This window comes from Oncorhynchus kisutch, linkage group LG11 (genome assembly GCF_002021735.2).
Source record: "Oncorhynchus kisutch isolate 150728-3 linkage group LG11, Okis_V2, whole genome shotgun sequence".
In the NCBI taxonomy this organism is placed as follows: Eukaryota; Metazoa; Chordata; class Actinopteri; order Salmoniformes; family Salmonidae; genus Oncorhynchus; species Oncorhynchus kisutch.
The window spans coordinates 65,834,327-65,860,816 of record NC_034184.2 but is presented as its reverse complement, the minus strand read 5'-3'; the positions used below and the strand labels follow the sequence as shown (position 1 = coordinate 65,860,816).

Sequence of the window (26,490 nt, the reverse complement as noted above, 5' to 3'; positions counted from 1 at the left end):
ACCATCTTAAAATACAGGTCAATTTCTTTTTGTAGGGTACGAAAATGTGGTTTTCTGTTTGTAAATTTACATTTGTGAATATGAAATTTGTCCAGAAGAATAATGAAATGAATTACATAAAAATGTTTCTGCTTATTTCTATTGTATGTAAATCTAAACAGTACATCTCTCCACAATAGTGTAAAATCTTCATAAATGTGTTCAATTATAAAGCTACTGATGTCTTGCCACAGTTTTCTTACATGCATACAATACCAAAAAAGATGCAACACTGTTTCTGGGTGGTCATTACAAATGGAGCAATTTGAGTTTATGTTTTCCTTAAACTTCTTTATATAGTGGTTGGCAGGATAATATTTATGAATAATTTTAAAGGAAACTTCCTTAATTTTGTTAACAAGTAGGTATGTGTGTGGCAACATCCAAACTTTTTTCCAACAGATATTATCAATAAATCCATTCCAATAAGGCATGACATAAGGTAAAGATACAACATCATGCTGAAACAAGGTTCGTATCGCTCTGTTGTTGAATGGACCAAAAGAGAAACAAATCTTTCCTACTGATGAGTCAACAGGGTCAATAGAAGGTAGGCTCTGAGGGTCAGGTATTTTTATACAATATATCCTGATTATTCCATATATAATATCTGTGTGGAGAAAAATTGTGTTTATAAATTAAGGACCATGACAAGAAAACCTGCCGATGAAAAGCAGAAAGTTTCACTGGAACTTTGTCAATATTATAATTGCAAAACAACATGAAGTTAAGGCCACCAAAAGTAGAGAAGACATGATGAGGAATAAAATTCCAGATAGAAGTGGGTCTTCTTAGGAATTGTTTTATCCAATTGATCTTAAAAGTATTATTTAAAGTAGTAAAGTCCAGAAAACTCAGTCCACCATTCTCATAAGTGTTCATTACAACAGTTTTCCTAATGCAATGGGTACGGTTTCTCCAAAGAAAGTTGAAAAGCATCTGGTCTCTCTCCTTGCTTATTTTACTGTCAAGATATAAAGATAGAGCACCATATGTTAGTCTAGAGATACCTTCGGCCTTGGTTATTAGGACTCTACCTTTTAAAGATAAGTCCCTCTGTAGTCATTGATTTAGCTTCTTCTGTTTTTTTTAATAAGAGGGTTAAAATTTAGTAAGCCTCTAGACTTCTGATCCTTTGTAATGGTTATGCCTATATATGTAAGTTCTTCTTTTACTGGAATACCATAATATGAAGGTGTCACACAATCTTTGACAGCCATGAGTTCACATTTATTAATGTTAAGATATAGACCAGACCTTTGGGAAAGGATTGTATCACATTGATCGATATGGGAATTTGGTTAGCGTCTTTCAGAAAAAGTGTAGTATCATCAGCCAGCTGGCTTATAATCATTTCTTTACCAGCTATGTAAATACCTTGTACAGGACTATTATTTAAAGAATTTGCAAGAAGTTGGGTGATTAATAAAAACAGGTACGGAGGGATAGGACAACCTTGCCTAATTCCTCTCTTTAACTCAAATCTAGGCGAGGTGCCATATTTCAATTTGATAGAGCTGTTACCATTTGCATAGAGCGTCTTAAATCAAATCAAATGTATTTATATAGCCCTTCGTACATCAGCTGATATCTCAAAGTGCTGTACAGAAACCCAGCCTAAAACCCCAAACAGCAAGCAATGCAGGTGTAAAAGCACGGTGGCTAGGAAAAACTCCCTAGAAAGGCCAAAATCTAGGAAGAAACCTAGAGAGGAACCAGGCTATGAGGGGTGGCCAGTCCTCTTCTGGCTGTGCCGGGTGGAGATGATAACAGAACATGGCCAAGATGTTCAAATGTTCTTAATAGCCTTACAGAAAAAATCCCCAAAGCCAAGTCTCTCAAGGGAGTGGAAGAGAAACTGATGCTCTACTGTGTCAAATGCTTTATAAAACTCAAAAAATAATATGATGCTATCCTCAGTTATTAGGTCTGAGTAGTCAAGTATGTCTAATACTAGTCTGACATTGTTAGAAATATGTCTGTTCCTCGTGAAGCCAGACTGTGTTTCACCAATGATTGCATCCAGGACTTCTTTAATTCTTTTTGCAAGTAGTAAGGCTTATAATCTTATAGTCATTATTAAGAAGACAGATTGGACGCCAGTTATCGATGAGCAGCACTTCTTTTTTAGGCTTTAGGTATCAGCGTTATTAACCCCTGACTCATTGTAGGAGGGAGAACATTGTTTTTAATACTCTCTATGTTGGCAACATTCGTAACAAACAGCATTCAAAATATGTATGACGTAACATATTATTTTGATACTAGGTGTCCTACCCGTTGCCTGATGCCAATTCTTCTAGAAGAGTAGCTCTAGAAATAAGATGGCCCAAAAACTCAATTGTATTCATTGATTAATTCATACATTTATTATTTGGCCAAATCTGCCTTTGAAGTGATCTGCATTTCAAGTGTTTATATTCGTATAGGCACTATCTTTGGCCACGAATAGTACGTCACGCAGGACCCCTATTTCTGTGAGCGGATTTCAAATTTCAAAACAAACCGCGCCTTGTCTTGTCTGTCAGGTTAGTGAAAAGATTTGTGTCATAAAACTTCATATCGGTATTTTGAACTGTAACAGCTTACTAGTTTAATTGCATGCACGCTTTTTGTTTTTAATTACTCTCAGGATGTATTCCCCTTGAAGAGTTGCAAAAGTTACGCTAACGTTAGCTGCTAGTAGGTGCCAACTATGGATGCGGGTGAAAAGCAGGGTGCGTGCTCCCTTTCATGTGCAGATGGGAAGGTATCCGATATTCCAAAACCTGCCTCAATCGAAGACTTCGTTGTTTTGAAGCCCATCAGCCGTGGTGCCTTTGGAAAGGTTTACCTTGCACGGAAGAAAAGCAATGCACGCTTATATGCAATCAAGGCAAGTGATGAACATTTTACCACTGCTATGCATCTGCTCGAGAGCATTTAGAATTTGAAGTGGGGTGAACCATCAGTAACCGCTGTTAATGTAAAGGAGTTGGAAAGCATTTAACTTTTTTTAAATATATATTTTTTATTTACCTAACTTACATTGACCTTTGAGGATAATAACACTTTACTGGCTATTCACTTTCCTCCAGGTGGTGAAGAAAGCAGACATGCGTGACAAAAATATGGCAGATCAGATGAAGGCAGAGCGGGACGCATTGGCCCTCAGCAAAAGTCCCTTTGTTGTGCACCTCTTCTACTGTCTCCAATCAGCAGCAAAAGTGTATTTGGTATGTGGCCCTAAAAAATACAAATGACAACAGTGAGTGACGCATGTCCCTGACCTGACTTTGGTATATTGCCTCTGTACATGTTTATACACAGGTGATGGAATACCTTATTGGAGGGGATGTGAAATCACTTCTTCACATCTATGGGTATTTTGATGAGGACATGTCAGTGAAATACATTTCAGAGGTGGCACGTGCTTTAGACTACCTCCATCGCCATGGAATCACCCACAGGTACTTTTATAACTACTCATCTTCAAAATATTTGTGTTTATTTTACTATAATTGAATTTTGTATTCTGTTCAATCTTTTAGGGACCTAAAGCCGGACAATATGCTTGTGTCTAATGAAGGCCACATCAAGCTTACAGATTTTGGCCTCTCCAAAGTCAAGCTTGACAGGGGTATGGGCACTATAGCGTACACTTAATTAACGCATCCACCTACATCTCCATCTGCTTGCAGGCTTTTGTTGTGTTTTACATTTTAATTCCTTTTCCTCCCAGAATTGAGTCTTGCCGATATCATGACAACCCCATCTTTGGCAATGCCTAAACAAGATTATTTCCGCACCCCTGGTCAAGTCCTGTCTTTGATCAGCTCTCTTGGACTTGTGAGTAAAGTTACTTGTATTTAAATATGTATTCATTTAGAAAACATCAGTAATGATAATACGTGTGATATGATTGGTTTGTGCAGATACAGTACATTGTTTCCTGTTGCCAAATTAAATATTTATTCTGTGCTCTCATCTCATCAAACACAGAACACGCCAGCAGTGGAGGGCAAGCGGCACAGCAGCGGCTCGGCTGTGTTTAGCCCTATGTCATGTGGGAAAATTGAACAGCGGAAAAACTCGCTCAGTTCGCCCTTGAGGAGACAGAAGGAATACCTGCGTTCCCCTGTCTGCCTTAGCCGGACTTTGGGTATGTCTCTTCAATTCTACCTCGGCAAACCACCCTGTGTTTCAGGTTTTCATTTTTATCTATAGAGGGCAGACTGGTCAGATATGTAGTCAAACCTGTCCTGAGGAGAAAGTGGATTCTGTTCCCTCAAACTAGTTCTAATCAGTCTTTGTTTTGTTTTTTCAGGACCCAACAGCTGTGTGTTCAGCCCATATGCTTTGGCCAAGAGCCTGACTCCCAGGCTGCTCAAGTCCAGGAGGAGGTTTGACACCATGAGCACAGGCGGCAGCCAATCATGCATCTTCCCCTCCACCACTGACTCTGAGGGAGGTGTCAGCCCACTATGGGAGCTGGAGCAGGTCAAGCCAGTTGCAAATAAACATTTTGTTTTCAAATATCTGTATTTGTGGGTCATTGGTTATTAGAAGATATGTATGTTGTATTCTGTTTTGTTACTGTATTCCGTTTCCTTTTCTAGAAGGAGATTGAGAACGTGCCATACCTATATGGTAGGAATGCAAGTGGACAAACGGGAGGAAAGGTGACCTCTGATATTAGGATGCTGGGCCAGGGCTCTGCCCTGGCATCGTTGGACAACTTGGAACTACGTGGACAGCTCCACCAAGAACCCAGTACCGGAGAACTGTCCAGGAAGGCCAAACAGGAACCCCATGTTGGAAAGAGGCTTCAGTTTAACGAGGTGGAGCAATCTGCCCCACCCAAGAAGCCTGAACTCTCTCAACCAATCAGAGGCAATGTTTCTGGAGCTGAAAGTATCTGTGCCACCAAAGGGAAACCAATGGAAGTCCAGTCTGGGGTAACCTCAGCAGTAAAGAGAGGGTTTGAGGAGGTGGAGAAAAGTCCTGAGCAGTTGGAATCGCTTTCCAAGAAGAGAGACTCGGAGTACCAGAGGTGTTCTGGGGTCCCAGAGGTGGCTTTGAAGTATCGTACTGGTCTGACCGGGGTGTTTGCCGATGTTCATTTGGAGGAGTTTGGATCTAAGGGTCAAGGGACTGCTAAAGGACAGGTGCCCAAACGCTCCAGTCCCATTGCTGTGACTAAAAACCTCCTGTGTGAGTTGGATGACCTAGCAGAGGGGGTCTTTGTTGAGGGCAGGTCTTTTGGTGAAGACCATGAGCTGAGCAGCAGCCTGAGCATCGACTCTGAGGGGTCGGTTTCTGAAATGTCCATCAATGTCAACAGCCCAACCCCAAAGTGGTCGACTCATAGTGCCAAAGAAGGGCATTTGGCATTGTTAGAGCTAGACAACAGCGAAATATCACTGCCACCTCAGCCACCCACCTTCGCTAGTATAGGAACAGCACTGCCGGGCAACATGCTCACCCTGCGAGGAGGCGTATCCAAACGCTCCTTCCTTGACAGAGTCCCCGAGCTGGACCCCAGCGTGACCAAGTCACCCTCGTTCCTCAAGCCCAGGAACGTGGTGGCCTTCCGGAGCTACTGCAGCTCCATCAACCGCTCCAACATGTCGTGGAACTCACGCCTCAGCCTGGGCTCAGTGGAGGCTATGGATATGGCTACCTCAGCCTCCTACCACAGTATGCCTGCTGCTGTCACACCAGTCCAGAAGAGACCCAACTCCAACAGCTCTCTCTATCAGGTAGATCTACTGAGTCGAGGCTCAGGGGTGATGGCTACGTTCAAATGTATGACCTGAATATAGCTTATTTTCTTCAGGGAACCTACATTACACAACACTGTTTCATCCCAGTTATTTATTCATTTGTTTTCTCATTTCAGACCCCACAGACGATGACAACATCCCACACTCCATTCAGGACCCCCAAGAGTGTCCGACGTGCTCCGGTACCTGTGGAGGGAGTACCGATTTTAGGCACCCCAGACTACCTAGCCCCAGAGCTGCTATTGGGGATACCACATGGTAAGAGATGACACTGGGGAGGGTGCCAGTGGGGTGGGAATTCAAAATATTTCTGTATGCATGTTGGTATAATTTCTGTCATCTTAACAACTTTACATGAAGGTATAAATAAATGCCTGTTGAGAAAGCAAGTTCAGCAATTTTAACAGGCATTATTTTTTTAGTTTCAGGATATCTTAATTGTGGTAAGTTGATCGTAACATTGCTAACTGCCAGGGAAATGCATGTGCTTTCAGCTTCTCTGCATTCACTGTCTAGTACCAGAGGAAATGGCTGCCTGATTCAATATTACGTGGATAGGTTGCAAAATGCCGGTTCTGATTCCCCATTGTAATTGCTGCTTCTGGCCCCTTGTATTGGGTTGGTGTGGACCCATGTTGGGGTTAAATTGAGGGAAATTCTAATGGGAAACCAATTTTAAGGCATGGTGTAGAAGAGTCTAGGGAAAGTCATGTCAGTGGAGGACTAACATTGGTGACTTCCAGGTGGGCCCTATTATAAAGGCATATTTTCAAGCTGATGAAATCTGTCATGTTTCTAACATTGGTATGTGTTTTGTCCTGGAATATGATGTTTGGTGCCAAGGTGTGGATCTAATGTTGGAAAGAATTTGTCTGAAAAAATATTGGTTTGGATTCCAATTTGTAAGATCATGTCATTTATTGCAAATGGTTATTTAGGACTTAATAATGTTAGCAAGCAATACACAATTTCAACATCGTCCACAATCATTACATTGAAGTGCGTGGATCTGACAATTATCTGAAATTTTACATCATAACATTAAGCCTAATGTTGTCCGATTTGTCTAACTCAGTTCCTGCTTCCACCGCTGTAGAATAGAGGCACGGCCTAACAGGAAAATAGCACAGTAACACTACAGTACTGGTACCTAAGAAAAGTGACTATCTGTTCCCTCCTCAGACTACATGGTGGACTGGTGGGCCTTGGGTGTGTGTCTGTTTGAGTTCCTCACCGGTGTGCCCCCCTTCAATGACGAAACCCCTCAGCTTGTCTTCCAGAATATTCTCAACAGAGGTAGATATCAGCTGCCGTGGCTGTTTATTGCTTCTGTTATCAGTGTGACACAAAGGCCTTTACGGCAAAGTAAAATCATGCATTTCAAAGTGTTTTATATCACTAAAATGGTTTATTTCGTTATTTTTTTTATCTCAGATATCCCATGGCCTGATGGTGATGAGGAGCTATCCCACAATTCCCGGAATGCCATAGAGCTCTTACTCACCATGGATATGAACAAACGGGCTGGACTCAAAGGTAAGGTTTTCTTTGCCCAATTTAAATGCAGTTCAGTGTAACCAAACTGTAATAATACCATTTCATGGATGCCATTCTGATTGATAGTTAAATGTTTTTGCTACAACCATATTTTTTTCTGCATCAGAACTGAGGAGCCACGCTCTCTTTGCGGGTTTGGACTGGGATAACCTCCAGAACCAGACAATGCCCTTCATCCCCCAGCCGGAGGACGAAACAGACACGTCATACTTTGATGCTAGAAACACTGCCCAGCACCTAGTCATGTCTGGATTCAGTCTGTAGGTTTGTACACCAGCATTGGGGTGAATTCCAGTCTATTCAGGAAGTACACTGAAATTCCAATTCCTTTTAATTTGGTAAAATTTGGAATTGAGTTTACTTTCTGAATTGAAACGGAATTGACCCCACCCTGTTGTACCCCGACTGTTCCTCACTATGCTATTCTCTATCCCTCATCCTCTACCATGCATCACTGCAGTGTTTTCCCTACTGTTATGTAGGCTGGGCAGGTCCCCTATTGAGTTTTGTTTTGGAGTTCTAGTTGGTTAAGAAAAAAATAGGATTAATATATTTCTAAATCTTTGTGTGTGAGTTGAATATTTGTACTGTCTGTCAACTTAACGGCATAACTGTCTTTTTATATCACGTAGCACCATGTTTCACTGCTCTTTTATGCGCCTGCCATTTGTAAAGTGACCACTATGATTGATTTCATCTTCATGCAGGTCACATACACTACATCTGTATGGATACTCTCCACAAAATATTGATTTCTTGTAGGATCTTTTAAAACTTTTTTTATGTTCTTATGAGGGAAAATGTACAAATTAAAATGATGTGAAGTGATTGCAATTATATTATTATTATTTTTCCATGATACACGAAGAACCAAAACATTTGCGTGGTCGGATCTTGTGTGTGTTGTGAACCTTCATAAGAGGAATGTGTTTTCAGTCAAACAGATCCAAATGCTTTATTAACTTTTCATGCCTTGGATGACAGATCACATGCAAACAACCAACTACTAAGGCAGAAAATGTGAGCGCTTTAGATTTAGTAGAAAATGTATTTAACAAATCAATGGCTCTGAAAAGAGCATCAGCTCTACTGCCAATGTAAATCTTATGTAGTACATTTTGAATGCAATTAAAATATTGCATTAATCTGGACTGTACAGCCATTTTTAAACACTGTATACTACATGAACCAATTCAATGTTTTTAAATCTAACAGATTTGAAACAGATGCCATAACCAAATTGACACATAATATACTTTGCTACATTAAAACAAAGATTATTGCTATTAAAAGGACAGTAAAAACAAATCAAAAAAATGTGATTTTCCTGTGTTTTATATTTCCACACTGAAGTTGGAATAATACTGAAAATTATAATGTCCTTTCAGTGCAAGAGCTGTTTGAAAAGACTGCCTGAAATTAAAGCCTGTTTTAGTGGGCTGGGGTTTTGGCCTGCCTGATAACGTCTCCTGGTGCTAAATTAGTTACTAGACCAATAAGAAAGTTCCAAACCTCTGCCAATAACGGCAAATGTTCAGTTTCCCTAGGAAAATTCTTGCTTGAGAAATTTGCTAAGAAGCAATTTATGCTATTATTTTTTTAAAACCATTTTAAATTGAAAACAATCACAGTAAGGTACTTAATTGTTATCCATGAATGACTTTATATTGAGAAAAAATGCTGCATTGGCCCTTTAAAGAAAGTGAGAAAGACTAATCTTATGATTGATTTGAAAGCATACAGTTTAGAGCAGTGTTTCCCATGTCCTCGAGTACCTTCAACAGCACACGTTGTTTTGGGTTTTAGCCCCTCACAAACTCACCTGATTCAACTCATTGAGCGCTTGATGATTAGTTGACGAGTTTAAATCAGGTGTGCTTGGCTACAACACAAATGTGTGCTGGTGCAGGTACTCGAGGACTGGAGTTAGAAAACACTGCCTTAGAGAAGAAAGCACTATGTTCGATTTGAATTTGAAAATCCTCATTATACAGCTTTTCACTGCCGTAAACAAGGTGTGGGATGGATAGGCCTACATTTTTTTGTGTGTCCAATGAGCATTTCTCATCCAGCTGGTTCTCGTATTTTTTGAAAGAATTTGGTCCAATGTTGAGTTGTTTAACTTGAAAGTGAACATATCTACAATACCCCAGAACCGCAGCGTAACTTACATTGGCGAGGCACTTTATCATGGGTTGATGAAATTCAGAAAATACACAAGCTATGTGTATAAAAACATGATCAGATATGAAGTATGTTACAAAATATGAACCATTCACATCCTAGAGAAAACATTTAGAAGTCATGTACAACCTAACGTACAACAACCTGGTTAACCAAAGACAAAGCATTAATTTTCATTTCATGTTATTAGAAATAATACATTTTCAGAATTAAATGTACCTTTCAAAGAATACATCATATATATACACTTTATCTACCGACAGTTATCACGATATATTAGCAGCATTGCCTAAGAAACTATTATGATATATTGCATTATGTCCATGGCAGGCATTTGCAGGACAAGTTAGATAAGATAGTTCTTATAATGCCCATAAGATGTTCGGCATACTTGCAATAAAATAAACTATTGTGATCTATCAACGAACAATGCCATAATCAAAAAACACATACAATAACTTTCCCCTCCCAAGTTAAATCCTAGTCATTTCTTGAGAGCAAAATAATTACTAATGTAGTAAAGTAATTGTAGCCTATCATCTAAAAAAAAAGCTTGCACGATTACAAGCTGTGGTTCAATACATTCACATTTCTCTTTGATTTCAATTCTAGTGCTAGTGGCTTGCGAGGCTTCCACCACTCACTACTCCGAGTGCAATCTTCATAGCGCAAAAGCTAGAGTTACAGAGGTGTGGGGGAAAGCATAAGGGAGATGACGGAACAAACCAAAGACTGCTGAGAATCTTCTCCTCGTCACTTTGTGTATTTGGGCTGGGAGATTTTTCAATTGATTCGTCTGATAGTGGGGACAAGAAAACATTCTTACTAAGTACAAGCCTCTATCAAACAATAGATTATTTTGATAGAGCTACAGTATCCACATATAGAGAGTATCAGAGGCAGAATCATGAATGGATGAACAACTAACATAAAATGTAACAAAATGTCTCAATTTACACAAAAAATACAATCGACTTAGTTATTTTAGAATATCCCCATCTGGCTATACAATTACCTTCTCCTACGTTGAAGATATTGGCGGATAAGCCACTGCACCAAAAATGGCCACACAACAGCAAAGGCTACAGTGCTGGGAGACACGTCGAAAGGCCACCAGGATGGTTTCTAGAGGACAGAGGATAAATAAAAAGTGATCAAACTGAAGGTCACAACATCCCTAAAACCAAAGGTACAAAGGGCATCTTTAGTCTATGACGATGTGAGTCCAAATGAAATGTTGACAGAGAGTAAAGGCAGCACACCGTACCTTACTATTCTTTGCCAGGGGTGATGGTGGGTATGGTTGAACCGATGACCTTGCCTAGAGGACATGTAGAGATAAGAGAGAAGGTACAAAACAAATGAGTACTTATAACATACCTAAATAGTTACAGTCCATCTTAAAGTCATGATCCAAAATCCTGAAGTATTAAGAATGAATACAAAATATTGAGGTGTTTAGGTACTGCATAACTGCAGGTTTGCTATTAGATACCCTTTCCACAGCCATCACTATCAACAGGCTATGTAATATACTTCAATTGCTAAATGTGGGTCTCTGACCTGGGATGCAGTGAGGGCCTCCAGTGTGTGCAGTCTCTCCAGGACACGTTGCATGTCTTCCTGCAGCCTGGCCAGCGCCACTACAATCTGCTCATTCAGACTGCCTCCTGGTGTCCCCGCGCCCCCCCACCGCTCCCCGTCCCCCCCGCTACCCTGCAAGGCCTTCTGGGCACCTGGACTGTGCCCTGAAGACCTAGAACCTATAACACATGCAAACACGGAAGAGAGGTGTAAATACTGGCATACACTTGTAGGTAAACAGAGAAGTAAGACAGGGCCAAAACACACACACACCGTACCTCGTTCTCTCCTGACCAGGGAGCTATTGGGCCTGCCTGCATTCAGTCTTTGTTTCTGAGAGGCCCCTCCACAAGTCTCCCCATCCTCCGCGCCACACTGGATGCCCGCCACACTGGCCCCTCCACTACTCTCCCCCTTTCCCCCATGCTCCTCATCCAGCTCCAGACAGCGGTCAGTTTGTGCCTCAGAGCCCTGGACCAAAACACACATACATGAGGATTTGGAAATGCTCTGTCTACTTGTCTGTACACTGTGCTTGTGCCCTCTGATTCAGAGGAGTTGGGTTAAATGCGGGAAGACACATTTCGGTTGAATACATTCAGTTGTGTAATTGACTAGGTGTCCCCTTTGCTTCTTACCTCTTCCAGGCCAAACTGGTCCATGGAGTCGCAGTAGATCTCGCTGTCTGAGTCACTGGCCGCACGATAGGGCCTGAATACATCCGCGTCGAGATCTATGGGAACAAATAGTACCCCGTCCCATACGGGGATTCATAGCCATATGGAAACCTTCCCTCAGAGAGAAGTTTGTGCTAGCGGGACTGATTAAGAAGCAACACAAATGCAATCATTGCAGAGGCCTGTGCTCCATTCGCATCATACTGTGTGTTCCACATTCCAAATACATCCTTTCTCAAGGTGATCACTAATTTGATGTAATGAGTTGGTGAGAGGTGAAAGTAATAGGAACACAACTGACCATAGACCAGCTTTTAGGAGCATAATGTAATGGCAATCCATCAGAGCAGGGAGTCTGTGGCTGTTCCTGGGGAAATGCAGAGTTGCAACAGCTCTGGGAGTAAAGCTGAGCAGCTTATCAGATCACATGGCCAAGGATCCATGAGAACAACCGCCCACTGTGGGCAGGCAGGGTGCTAATCTACAGAGGACTGACGATCCATCTTTAAACCTTTTATGGACATCTGGTTAATGGTGGATCTGGGTTAGGCCTATAAGGCCTGATTCTTGTTGAAACGAGCAATGTTGATATTCTGCATAGTGGATATCAATGACAATTGTGAATTGTATCCAATTTCAATACTCAGTTCTGTTATAAAAGAAAACTCAAGGCCTACTATAATAGCTAAGTCTGTATATCTATGGTATACGTTACAACAATACACAAATGTAATCTCCATCATGCAACCGGATTTGTTAGTTTCTATCTTTTTCTATGGTGCCCAAAATACCTATTGGTTACCACAGGGAAAGAGCTTCTACCTTTTTGTGTTTACAACAAATAAAAAGTAATGTTAGTGTAAAGCGCAATTTACTATTCATAATCTGGCGGCAATGAATAAGAGACTTACGGCCCAGGGGCATAGGGAACTCAAAGCGTAGACGATGGCAATGTAGGAACAACATTCTAACCAAGGTAGTTAACCCCAAAAAAACAACTGCTGATCTGGTGCTGATGACATTGACATTGAATAAGGCAACCCCCCCGCACCTCTCTGATTCAGAGGTTAAACATGGAAGACACATTTCGGTTGAATCCATTCAGTTGTGCAACTGACTAGGTATTTAACCTTTCCCTCCACCAGGGGGCACGTTTTGGTTTTTGCCCTAGCATTACACAGCTGATTCAAATAATCAACTCATCATCAATCTTTAGTTATTTGAATGCTGTGTAGTGCTAGGGGAAAAAACAAAACATGCACCCATAGGGGGCCCCAGGACCAAGTTGAGGAAACCCTGCCCTTCACTACAGTATGTCACTGTTGTCCAGGGCTCTCCAACCCTGATCCTGGACAGCTAGCCTCCTGTCAATTTTCCCTTCAACCCCAGTTATAACTAACCTGATTTAGCTTATCAACCAGCTAATTATTAAAATCAGGAGGGCCCTGCTGTCGTCGTTGCAACTTTAACCAGTGGTACCCACCTGCGTGGTGGCCGTTGACTTGGACATGGGGCTCCAATGGCAGGGTGCTGTTGGTGAGGCCCTCCTCTGAGTCCTCACTGTTCAGGGCAGCCTTGGAGGTATGGGTCCCATTGGGGAGGTGGCCCACTCCATTCCACACATTACCATTGGACAGGGGTACTTTAGGTCTCCTGGATGAGCCATTTTTCTTCGGCTGTGGGGCTGAGGCTTTTTTCAATGAAAGATAAAAAATAAAATACAAATATTATTACAAGATAAACATTTCTGCTTAACGTTTTCCTTTTTTAATTATTTACATTTTTTAATGTTTGACAACATATACCTTTTTTCACCTCTTTTATCTCAACAATTTCTGATTTTCTATCCTCCATCTCATCTTCCTCAAACTCCTCTTCCTCCCCCTGTTCCTTCAGTGCCATGACTTTGGGCTTCGGAGGTTCAACAGCCTGTCTGGGTTGCCGTGTCTCCAAAGTGCCATTCATTTCCATTGTCCTAATGAGGCTCTTTGTGACACTTTTTGAAGGTGCTGATGTTAGCATGGTTCCAAAACCTGCGGCATAGCAACAACAGTGTTACAACGTTATTAGAACTATATGTTCCTATTAGTTTAATTTAGCCAAACTAGAAGATATACTAGGAGAAAAGTTCTAATTTAGTCAAACTATAAGATATACTAGGAGACATATGAGGAGATCAATTCTAATTTAGCTAAACGAGGCGATATAAAGCAAAAATGTATCTCAAAAAAACATGAACTAAAATGTATTTATACAGAACTACCACACCAGACATAACTAAGGGGCAGGTCATTGTGGTTAAATGATACATGTCCATACACTTGCCTTCAAGTTGCCGAGCAAACCTTGTCAAACGGGCTTAGCACATGATAGAAATGGATATGTTAAAATGGAAGACATTCCAAATGAAATAAATCAAATTCATATGAAATCAAATTAGAAAGGTAGTTACAGTACCTGCGGACAGGTCTGACACCTGATGTATCTGCTTTTTCTCTTCCACCTGTTCGTAGAATGGGCCCAGCACCTTTAGAAGCTGCTCTACCTCATCTGTACAGGGCATGCCCTCAAGGATCTGTTGTTTAAATACCACAACAAACACATTTAGTGTCCACTGACGTCCAAGCGATCCTGTCTGAATGCAATTCAGACAGATCTTCATCAACAAAGTGACCGACTTCATTGAACTCAGGAAATGTCAATCCAAGAATAGAATTCTATTCGCTTCCTGGATTCATCAACAATGTATTAGAATAGACGCCAACGCTGGTATGCACTTACCAGCTTCATTTCATCAACGTAAGCGGTCATAGCCTCTTCCTTGGGCATATCTCCCAGATCACTCCATGCATCCCTATGAAGACAGAACAAGATGTTTAACATAACACCTACATTAAGTGTCTCCTGGAGTACAGTGCATGCGGAAAGTATTCAGACCCCTTCACATTTTCCACATTTTATTACATTACAGCCTTATTCTAAAATGGATTACATCTTTTTTTGTTCCTCGTCAATCCACACACAATTCCCCATAATGACAAAGTGAAAACAGGTTTAGAAATTTTTGCATTATTCAGACCCTTTGCGATGAGACTCGAAATTGAGCTCAGGTGCATCCTGTTTCCATTGATCATCCTTGAGATGTTTCTACAACTTGATTGGAGTCCAACTTAGGTCAATTCAATTGATTGGACATGATTTGGAAAGGCACACACCTGTCTATATAAAAAGGTCCCACAGTTGACAGTGCATGTCAGAGGAAAAACCAAGCCATGAGGTCGAAGGAATTGTCCATAGAGCTCAGAGACAGGATTGTGTCGAGGCACAGATCTGGGGAAGGGTACCAAAACATTTCTGCAGCATTGAAGGTTGCAGTTGCTTCCATCATTCTTAAATAGAAGAAGTTTGGAACCATCAAGACTCTTCCTAGAGCTGGCCGCCCGGCCAAACAATCGGGGGAGAAGGGCCTTGATCAGGAAGGTGACTAAGAACCCGATGGTCACTCTGACAGAGCTCCTCTGTGGAGATAGAAGAATCTTCCAGAGGGAGAACCATCACTGAAGCACTCCATCAATCAGGCCTTTATGGTAGTGTGGCCAGATGGAAGCCACTCCTCAGTAAAAGGCACCAGACAGCCAGTTTGGAGTTTGCCAAGAGGCACCTAAAGGACTCTCAGACCATGTGAAACAAGATTCTCTGGTCTGACGATACCAAGATTGAACTATTTGGCCTGAATGCCAAGCATCACGTCAGGAAGAAACCTGGCACCATCCCTACAGTGAAGCATTGTGGTTACAGCATAATGCTGTGGGGATGTTTTTCAGTGGCAAGAACTGCAAGACTAGTCAGAATCAAGGGATAGATGAACAGAGCAAAGTACAGAGAGATTCTTGATGAAAACCTGCTTCAGAGTGCTCAGGACCTCAGACTGGGGCAAAGGCTCACCTTCAAACAGGGCAACGACCCTAAGCACACAGCCAAGACAACGCTGGAGTGGCTTCTGGGACAAGTCTCTGAATCTCCTTGAGGGGCCCAGCCAGAGTCCAGACTTGAACCCGATCTAATATCTCTGGAGAGACCTGAAAATAGCTGTGCAGAAACGCTCCCCATCCAACCTGACAGAGCTTGAGAAGATCTGCAGAGAAGAATGGGAGAACTCCCCAAATACAGGTGTGCCAAGCTTGTAGCGTCATACCAAAGAAGACTCAAGACTGTAATCACCGGCAAAGGTGCTTCAACAAAGTACTGAGTAAGGGTCTGAATGCTTATGTAAATGTAAAACCTGTTTTCGCTTTGTCATTATGGGGTATTGTGAGTAGGTTGAGGATAATTTATTTATTTATTCAATTTTAGAATAAGTCTATAACGTAACAAAATGTTGGGAAGGGGTCAGAATACTTTCCGAATGCATATTGCCTTGGGAAAAAATGTGATACAGGTTATCAGGGACAGAAAAACTGCAATACCCAAGGATCTTGTGTATTATAATAAACTTTCTTTCCATTCTTGAACTCTCATATACATAATGGACACTGAAATAGGAGCCATGGTCAGCATGTCAAGCCATTATAGTTCTGGGAGGTATACTATGAAAGGAAGCTAGATCTTCTCAGGGTTTTCTAAAGCTAGCCAGCTTCAGCGTCACATTCCATCTTTATCCGTACAACGACGGTGGATAATGCTCGTCCGCCTGCCGCTAACTCTAGCAGGCTTGTAACTGCGCATGCATGTCGCACGTGGCTCGTCGAACTCTTCATTGAGACACTGCTGAAGCATCAATCCATGGGCGAGTCAGTGCCACATTTTAATTTGTGTTGAATCAGAATGAAAGAAAAGTTATTTTGCCAATCCAGCAGACCATGGTGGGAAACAGGCTTTTTGAAATGACGTCCTTATTTTATTACTTATCGTCATGCCGTCTTTGGTGAGCATGAGCACCTTTCTCCCCCAATCCTATCAACAAATAATTGTAATAAGTCATAAAAGTTTTACTGTGCATTAAATTTCAAATGCATTCTATCATTACTAAATGTGATAGCCATTCTAACATATTATACAACAAAAACTAACATTTGATAAATAAAACGTTTAAAATCAGTCATTTTATTCAAAAGAAGGGGATGATGACGCAATCTTTGCAAGAGGGATGTAATCTGATTCCATTGGTCCTCACCTCGTGGCTCAGACATGTCATTCCGAATTAATGGAGTTAGCCCTGATTTAGCCTGCCCCGGAGCAGGTTACCACTGAAGGATTCATTGCCATTGAAATGTATCTGGCTTAAAAGGGAGCCACTTTTGTTGCACCAGTTATCCCGAGTTGTACTCAAAGTTTACCAAAGTTACCTCCTCAAACCTGATTCCTAATGCCATAATCATGACATTTGTTATCAGCAGAGTATCCACTTGGTCAATGACCCAGATGCACATTGAGCTAAGCAGCAGCTGGCCTGCCAACTCTACAAGTTAGGGCCGGTAAAGCACTAATAGTCTAATAGGTAACCGATTATAAATAGCTTCAGTGTCAATCCTAAAAGAGAATTTGCTTAGTGTAGCCATCTTCTTTAACAATCTACATTGTACACAAGTAAGCACTGTCAACGCACGCCAAGTGGGTAGAAGGTGACCTGACATATGATCGTTCTCCAGCACAACAGGTCCCGAGATAAATCAGACAAAATGTGGCAATAGGAGAGTTAACTGCAAGGACTACAATACAGAGAATAAAAATAGGACCCCAGTGAAGAATCCCTGTTCCAAGACCTTATTTGACTCCTTGTGTATTATATAGCTGGGGGACGTGTGGGTGCGGAGGGTGCTGCAGCAACACATGAAAAATCTGAATTTTTATTTTATTTTTTTCACGGGGGGAAAAGTATAAAAATGTATGCACTCACTACTGTAAGTTGTTCTGGATAAGAGCGCCTTGCATTTCACTACACCCGCAATAAAAAAAATCTGCTAAACACGTGTATGTGACAAATAGCATTAGAGTTGAAAAGGAATGAATAGACATTTTCAGTTGTCACATAGTAATAAGTTGCATTTGCAAAGCATTTAAAGAAACTGGAAAACATAAAGCAACTTTTTTTAAATATTCCACAAGTATTATCAGATTATTATAATTATTACGTTATGCTCCTACGGTGAACTTTTTTAAAATATTCCACAAGTATTATCAGATTATTATAATTATTACGTTATGCTCCTACGGTGAACTTTGCATTACCATTTCACTTTTCCCACCGGATCCCAAAAGCCAGGTCTGGGTATGCTGCAGGGTCCAAGTGTGGCTTGTTTGTAGTAACTGTAAAACTTGAGCATCATGTCATTAGAGGGCTGAAAGGAACCTGGAATGGATACACAAAATACATCTTACATTTGACAGGCTTTTGGAAAAAACTCTGTGGGGTTCACACACGTTGCATTTAAATTGTAATTTCATTGTATTTTATTAGGATCCCCATTAGCTTTTGCGAAAGCAGCTAATGTTCCTGGGGTCCACACAAAACATGACATAATATAGAACATTAATAGACAAGACCAGCTCAAGTACAAAACTACATACATTTTTAAAAAGGCACACGTAGCCTACATATCAATACATACTGTACACACAAACTATCTAGGTCAAATAGGGGAGAGGCGTTGTGCTGTGAGGTGTTGCTTTATCTGTTTTTTGAAACCAGGTTTGCTGTTAATTTGAGCAATAAGAGATAGAATGGAGTTCCATGCAATAATGTCTCTAAAATACTGCATGCTTTCTTAAATTTGTTCTGGATTTGGGGAATGTGAAAAGACTCCTGGTGGCATGTCTTGCGGGGTAAGTGTGTGTGCAAACAATTTGGGATTTTCAACACATTAATGTTTCTGAAAAAGAAGAAGTGATGCAGTCAGTCTCTCCTCAACTCTTAGCCATGAGAGCCTGGCATGCATAATATATATATAAATAAATATTCAGGTCTGGGGAACGGGCGGGCCAGTCCATAGCATCAATGCCTTCCTCTTGCAGGAACTGCTGACACACTCCAGCCACATGAGGTCTAGCATTGTCTTGCATTAGGAGGAACCCAGGGCCAACCGCACCAGCATATGGTCTCACAAGGGGTCTGAGGATCTCATCTCGGTACCTAATGGCAGTCAGGCTACCTCTGGCGAGCACATGGAGGGGCTGTGTGGCCCCCCAAAGAAATGCCACCCCACAAACCGGTCATGCTGGAGGATGTTGCAGGCAGCAGAACGTTCTCCACGGTGTCTCCAGACTCTGTCACGTGCTCAGTGTGAACCTGCTTTCATCTGTGAAGAGCACAGGGCGCCAGTGGTGAATTTGCCAATCTTGGTGTTCTCTGGCAAATGCCAAACGTCTTGCACGGTGTTGGGCTGTAAGCACAACCCCCACCTGTGGGCGTCGGGCCCTCATACCACCCTCATGGAGTCTGTTTCTGACCGTTTGAGCAGACACATGCACACCTGCTGGATGTCATTTTGCAGGGCTCTGGCAGTGCTCCTCCTGCTCCTCCTTGCACAAAGGCGGAGGTAGCGGTCCTGCTGCTGGGTTGTTGCCCTCCTACGGCCTCCTCCACGTCTCCTGATGTACTGGCTTGTCTCCTGGTAGCGCCTCTATGCTCTGGACACTACACTGACAGACACAGCAAACCTTGCCACATCTCGCATTGATGTGCCATCCTGGATGAGCTGCACTACCTGAGCCACTTGTGTGGGTTGTAGACTCCGTCTCATGCTACCATACAACTGGACAATAATCAAGATAAGACAAAACTATAGCTTGAAGAACTTGCTTTTTGGAGTGTGGAGTCGAAAAAGCAGAGCATCTCTTTATTACGGACAGACCTCTCCCCATCTTTACAACCATTGAATCTACGTTTGACCGTGACAGATTACAATCTTAGGTAACACCAAGCAATTTAGTCTCCTCAACTTGTTCAACATCCACAGCATTTATTACCAGATTCAGCTGAGGTCTAGAACGTAGGGAATTATTTGTACCAAATACAATGCTTTTAGTTTTAGATGTTCAGGACCAGTTTATTACTGGCCACCCATTCCAAAACAGACTGCAACTCTTGGTTAAGGGATTCAGTTACTTCATTAGCTGTGGTTGTAGAGGCGTATATGGTTGAACCATCAGCATAAATGGACACACATGGTTCATTTAATACCTTTGGCAGGTCATTGGTAAAAAATAGAAAAGAGTAGAGGGTCTAAAGAGCTGCCCTACGGTACACCACACTTGACATGTTTGATATTATAGAAGCTTCCATTAAAGAAAACCCTTTGAGTTCTATTAGATATATTGCCATATCGTGGATTCAGAGCAGAGGTTGAAAAGCCATATTTTATGTTCTCCAAAGTAGCCACCTTTTGCCTTGATAACAGCTTTCCACACTCTTGGCATTCTCTCAACCAGCTTCACCTGGAATGCTTTTCAACAGTCTTGAAGGAGTTACCACATATGCTGAGTACTTGTTGGCTGCTTTTCATTCACTCTGCGGTCCAACTCATCCCAAACCATCTCAATTGGGTTGAGGTCAGGTGATTATGGAGGCCAGGTCATCTGATGCAGCACTCCATCACACTCCTTCTTGGTCAAATAGCCCTTACACAGCCTGGAGGTGTGTTGGGTGATTGTCCTGTTGAAAAACAAATGATAGTCCCACTAAGCGCAAACAAGATGGGATGGCGTATCGCGTAATGCTGTGGTAGCCATGCTGGTTAAGTGTGACTTGAATTCTAAATAAATGACTGACAGTGTCAACAGCAAAGCACCATCACACCTCCTCCTCCATGCTTCATGTGGAAACTACACATGTGGAGATCATCCGTTTACTTACTCTGCGTCTAACAAAGACACAGCGGTTGGAAGCAAAAATCTCAAATTTGGACTCATCAGACCAAAGGACAGATTTTCACCGGTCTAATGTCCCATTGCTCGTGTTTCTTGTCCCAAGCAAGTCTCTTCTTCTTATTGGTGTCTTTCAGATGTGGTTTCTTTGCAGCAATTCAACCATGAAGGTCTGATTCACACAGTCTCCTCTGAATAGTTGATGTTGAGATGTGTCTGTTACTTGAACTATGTGAAGCATTTATTTGAGTTGCAATTTCTGAGGCTGGTAACTAGTGAACATATCCTCTGCAGCAGAGGTAACTCTGGGTCTTCTTCTGAGAGCCAGTTTCATCATAGTGCTTGATGGTTTTTGCAACTGCACTTGAAGAAACTTTCAAAGGTCTAGAATTTTTTTGGATTGACTGACCTTCATGTCTTAAAGTAATGATGGACTGTCGTTTCTCTTTGCTTATTTGATCTGTTCTTGCAATTATATAGACTTGGTATTTTACCAAATAGGGCTATCTTCTGTATACCTTGTCACAGCACAATTGATTGGTTCAAATGCATTAAGAAGGAAAGAAATTCCACAAATTAACTTTTAACAAGGCACAGCTGTTAATTTAAATGCATTCCAGGGGACTACCGCATGAAGCTGGTTGAGAGAATGCCAAGAGTGTGCAAAACTATCATCAATGGCTACATTTTAAAATATTTTTGGATTTTTTTTAACACTTTTTTGTTACTACATGATTCCATATGTGTTGTTTCATAGTTTTGAATGTCTTCACTATGATTCTACAATGTAAAAAATATATAGAAAATAAACGTGCAATGAGTAGGTGTGTCCAAACTTTTGACTGGTACTGTACGTTCTCAACAACAGGTTATGATCAATAATATCAAAGTCTGCACTGAAATCTAACAGTACAACTCCCACAATCTTCTTATGATTAATTTATTTCAACCAATCATCAGTCAAGTGTCAGTGCAGTACATAATAAGTGCCCTTCTCTATAAGCATGCTGAAAGTCTGTTTTCTGAGAAATAGCATTGTATTTGGTCAAACACAATTTTTCCCAACAGTTTGCTAAGAGCTGGCAGCAAGCTGATATGTCTGCTGTTAGAAACAGTAAAGGCCGCTTTACCACTCCTGGGTAGCGGAATGACTTCTCTTCAGGCCTGAGCACAAAGACTTTCATCCAGGCTCAGATTAAAGATAGGATAGGTGTGGCTATAGAGTCAACTACCATCCTCAGAAGCTTTCCATCTAAGTTGTCAATGCCAGGAGGTTTGTCATTATTGATCGAATAAAAATAAAAAATCCACTCCTCCCACACTACCTTTACAAAATTCAAACTTGCAATGCTTTTCTTTCATCATTTGTTTTTTATGAATGTTTTTTTATGCATTGTAATGTAACTCAGGCTATAGAAAAGGCAAAAAGACCTATTCCAATACAGTTTTGTTGTACAGTGCATGCGGAATGTATTCAGACCCATTGACTTTTTTCACTTTGTTATGTTACAGCCCCCCCACACACACACATTTAAAAAAAATGTATTATCCTCAGTCTACACACAATACCCCATAATGACAAAGCGAAAATACGTTTCCAGAAATGTTTGTTCATTTATAAAATAACTAAAACGGAAATACCTTATTTACGTAAGTATTCAGATCCTTTGCTATGAGACTCGAAATTGAGCTCAGGTGCATCCCGTTTCCATTGATCATCCTTGAGATGTTTCTACAACTTGAGTGAAGTCCACCTGTGTTAGTTCAATTGATTGGACATGATTTGGTTCGGCACACACCTGTCTATGTAAGATCCCACAGTTGACAGTGCATGTCAGAGCAAAAACCAAGCCATGAGGTCAAAGGAATTGTCCATAGAGCTCCATAGAGATCTGGAGAAGGGTACCAAAAAATGTCTGCGGCACTGAAGTTCCACAAGAACACAGTGCCTTCCATCATTCTTAAATGGAAGATGTTTGGAACACCCAAGACTCTTCCTAGAGCTGGCCGTCCGGCCAAACTGAGCAATCGGGGGAGAAGGGTCTTGATCAGGGAGGTGCCCAAAATCCCGATGATCACTCTGACAGAGCTCCTGAGTTCCTCTGTGATGGGAGAACCTTCCAAAAGGACAACCATCTCTGCAGCACTCCACCAATCTGTCCTTTATGGTAGATGTGCCAGATGGAAGCCACTCCTCAATAAAAGGTACATGACAGCCGGTTTGGAGTTTGCCAAAAGGCACCTAAAGGACTCTCAGACCATGAGAAAAAAGATTCTCTGGTCTGATGAAACCAATATTGAATTTTTTGTCCTGAATGCCTAGCGTCACGCCTGGAGGAAACCAGGCACCGCTCATCATCCGGCCAATACCATCCCTAAGGTGAAGCATAGTAGTGGCAGCATCAAGCTGTGGAGATGTTTTTCAGTGGCAGGGACTGGGATACTAGTCAGGATTAGGGCTGGACGGTATACCGCATTTTATGATATACCAGCATTGATGCAGGGACCGGTTTGTGTTTTTTACTTAACCTTCTATACCGGTATTTGAATGTTTGGTTTGTTAAATGTGATACATCATGTGTAATGTCAATTTTTATAGTGTATTTAGTTACTTGAGTCCTTTCTCTTCGTGCACACAGACCTAGCCACGCCCTGTCACTCAAGGAGCACATTTGATGTTCCTCAACCACAAGTTCAGTCTGCATGGTCAATGCAGCACATGCAGCAATGTTGATGACAACAATGCTGTTTTCACTTTGCTTCTTAATATAAATCCACTAGCGTTATATAATGACACTATTAGTTTGTTTCTTACATCAAGAAACAGCTAGTTTGTCTAATTGTTAGCCGCTAATGCTAATAGCTAGCAAGCTAATACATGTACTGATTTAAGAGCAAACGTAGCTAGCTAATACAGCCTGATAATACCAGTGAGGGTGTAGACCCGAAATCAGCATGTTGTTTGTGCAACATCAAAGAGGAATATGCAAAGCAAGAATATGTTAGCTACATAAAGTAGCTAAGAGAGAACATGCCATGTAGCCAAAGCTTTTAGGGTCCCCTAGGAAACACTTAAGTTCCTACCCTGTCACAATAACTTCTCCCTGGCATTTTAATTCATTGTCATCTCAAACAACACTGTATTCAAAGTGCCCACTACTATATTCTAACTATAGAATTAGAAGTCATTAGATTTCCATGATTCCAAAAGTTTTGCTCTAATTCGCAAGTCAAAAAATAAGTCCTAGATTATTTGCCCATATCGTGCAGCCCTACGTGGCAGCATGGAAATGATTTCAATTGAGCAGTGGTGTAAAGTACTTAAGTACTACTTGAAAGTATTTTTTACTTAAGTTAAAATACTTGTAAGTACTACTTAAGTCATTTTTTGGGGTATCTGTACTTCACTATTAATATTTTTGCCAACTTTTACTTCACTACATTCCTAAAGAAAATACTGTACTTTTACTCCATACATTTTCCTTGACACCTAAAAGTACTCGTTACATTTTGAATGCTTAGCAGGACAGGAAAATGGTCCAATTCATGCACTTATCACGATAACATCCCTGGTCTTTCTCTCTCTCGGAGGACCTGAGCCCTAGGACCATGCCCCAGGACTACCTGACCTGATGACTCCTTGCTGTCCCCAGTCCACCTGGCCGTGCCGCTGCTCCAATTTCAACTGTTCTGCCTTATTATTATTCGACCATGCTGGTCATTTATGAACATTTGAACATCTTGGCCATGTTCTGTTATAATCTCCACCCGGCACAGCCAGAAGAGGACTGGCCACCCCACATAGCCTGGTTCCTCTCTAGGTTTCTTCCTAGGTTTTGGCCTTTCTAGGGAGTTTTTCCTAGCCACCGTGCTTCTACACTTGCATTGCTTGCTGTTTGGGGTTTTAGGCTGGGTTTCTGTACAGCACTTTGAGATATCAGCTGATGTACGAAGGGCTATATAAATAAATTTGATTTGATCATCTACTGCCTCTGCTCTGGAGGACTCACTAAACACAAATGCTTTATTAGTAAATTGTGTCTGAATGTTGGAGTGTGTCCCTGGCTATCTGTAAATAAAAAATAAAATGGTGCCATCTGGTTTATTTAACATAAGGAATTTGAAATGATTTATACTTTTACTTTTGATACTTAAGTATGTTTAAAACCAAATACTTTTAGACTTTTAGTCAAGTAGTATTTTACTTGGCAACTTTCACTTTTACTTGAGTAATTTTCTATTAACATATCTTTACTTTTACTCAAGTATGACATTTGGGTACTTTTTCCACCACTGCAATTGAGTGTAGGAAATGCAGAAATGTATGTATATGTTGCCACCCTAGGATCACTCACTACTCATGAAGCAAATGTAGCACTTTTATTATTCAAAACTAAAAATACTGTCAAATACCATCCAATTTAAAAAAAAATACTGTGATATAATATTTAAATATTTTGGCCCTATCGTCCAGCCCTAGTCAGGGTCGAGGGAAAGATGGAGCAAAGTACGAAGAGATCCTTGATTAACCTGCTCAGGACCTCAGACTGGGGTGAAGGTTCACCTTCCAACAGGACAACGAACCTAAGCACACAGCCAAGACAATGCAGGAGTGGCTTCGGGACAAGTCTCTGAATGTCCTTGTGTGGCCCAGCCAAAGTCCGGACTTGAACCCGATCGGAACATCTGGAGAGACCTGAAAATAGCTGTGCAGCGACGCTCCCCATCCAACCTGACACAGCTTCAGAGGATCTGCATAGAAGAATGGGAGAAACTCCCCAAATACAGTTGTGCTAAGCTTGAACTGTCATACCCAAGAAGACTCGAGGCTGTAATTGCTGCCAAAGGTGCTACAACAAAGTACAGAGTAAAGGGTCTGAATACTTATGTAAAATGTGATATTTAAGCTGTTTATCTCTTATAAATTTGGAAAAATGTCTAAACCTGTTTTTTCTTTGTTATTATGGGGTATTGTGTGTAAATTGATGAGGGGACGATTATTTAATAAATTTTAGAATAATGCTCTAATGTAACAAATTGGCTAAGAAGTCAAGGGATCTGAATACTTTCCGAATGCACTGTATGTAGGCTAACTTAATTGCCTTTGCTACAATGTGGCATATAGCCTTCCTCGTAGTTAAAGCTCTTACCGTCTGGAGGCAAGCTTTGTATCACTTTGACAGCGGCGTCAAACCTCAGCTCGTACAAAGGTCTGCCATCCTCCATCTCCATCATGAACCGAAGTGTGAATTACGATAGCGAACTCTTCAAACCTAGAGATAATCATAATTGAAATTCTACTAACAAAAGAGTTGACTTGGTTGCAGCAATATTTGTGGCTTCAGCTAGGTCATACGCCCATAATAACATTGTTCAAATAGCCATTGCAAACCGTTCACAATAACATGCAAGTTAGTATATATACAGCTGACTATTTGAATACAACCCCACAACAGTAGCCTAAGCTAAACCAAAGCCACCAGGAGGTTATGTCGTCTCTGAAATTTAGAGCGCTCAATGCAAGAAACAACACCAATGGTTTAAAAACAACCTTGTAAGTTTTATCTTTCTAACTAACACAAAAAAACTTTGCATTGTACTTGGTAAATAAGATAAGTACGTTAGTCACTCACCATTTAATGATCTACCTGTTTGAGACTTGCTTGGCGACCTCTTTTTATTCTTACCAACAGAAGCCATGCACAATACAGTAATGACAGGCACTGTATGCTAAGGGAGTTGTAGTTTTCTACTGCTAAAATGGAGAGAAATATCGGAGATGGTGGATAAATAAAGATAGTTCACTCAGGCCGTTGACCATT

At 41.2% G+C, this 26,490-nt stretch overlaps 2 protein-coding genes across 6 annotated transcripts; one reads left to right on the top strand and one right to left on the bottom strand.

The window, feature by feature from the left end:
• The first annotated feature begins 2,235 nt into the window (after window positions 1–2,235).
• On the top strand, window positions 2,236–8,919 carry mastl (microtubule associated serine/threonine kinase-like). 4 transcript variants are annotated; one of them, XM_020494575.2, is made up of 14 exons: window positions 2,236–2,567; window positions 2,672–2,914; window positions 3,117–3,254; window positions 3,349–3,488; window positions 3,570–3,658; window positions 3,761–3,867; window positions 4,021–4,180; window positions 4,346–4,518; window positions 4,638–5,780; window positions 5,921–6,062; window positions 6,227–6,247; window positions 6,987–7,100; window positions 7,239–7,340; window positions 7,468–8,919. In XM_020494575.2, the coding sequence occupies exons 2-14, from the start codon at window positions 2,735–2,737 to the stop codon at window positions 7,623–7,625; spliced, it is 2,667 nt and encodes an 888-aa protein (XP_020350164.1). In that variant the 5' UTR covers window positions 2,236–2,567; window positions 2,672–2,734; the 3' UTR covers window positions 7,626–8,919. The 4 variants fall into 4 exon arrangements, with proteins under 4 accessions (XP_020350164.1, XP_020350163.1, XP_031691989.1 ...); XM_020494574.2 differs by having other exon boundaries at window positions 2,236–2,914; XM_031836129.1 differs by lacking the exon at window positions 6,227–6,247 and having other exon boundaries at window positions 2,240–2,567; window positions 7,468–8,469.
• Window positions 8,301–26,400, bottom strand: LOC109899390 (acyl-CoA-binding domain-containing protein 5A). 2 transcript variants are annotated; one of them, XM_020494596.2, is made up of 13 exons: window positions 26,302–26,400; window positions 25,819–25,941; window positions 18,035–18,155; window positions 14,588–14,660; window positions 14,264–14,381; window positions 13,612–13,839; window positions 13,290–13,496; window positions 11,768–11,862; window positions 11,408–11,600; window positions 11,109–11,308; window positions 10,813–10,866; window positions 10,561–10,670; window positions 8,301–10,341 (listed from the first exon to the last, which is right to left on the bottom strand). In XM_020494596.2, the coding sequence occupies exons 2-13, from the start codon at window positions 25,901–25,903 to the stop codon at window positions 10,329–10,331; spliced, it is 1,497 nt and encodes a 498-aa protein (XP_020350185.1). In that variant the 5' UTR covers window positions 25,904–25,941; window positions 26,302–26,400; the 3' UTR covers window positions 8,301–10,328. The 2 variants fall into 2 exon arrangements, with proteins under 2 accessions (XP_020350185.1, XP_031691990.1); XM_031836130.1 differs by lacking the exon at window positions 25,819–25,941 and having other exon boundaries at window positions 26,302–26,322.
• Between the last annotated feature and the right edge of the window lie 90 nt (window positions 26,401–26,490).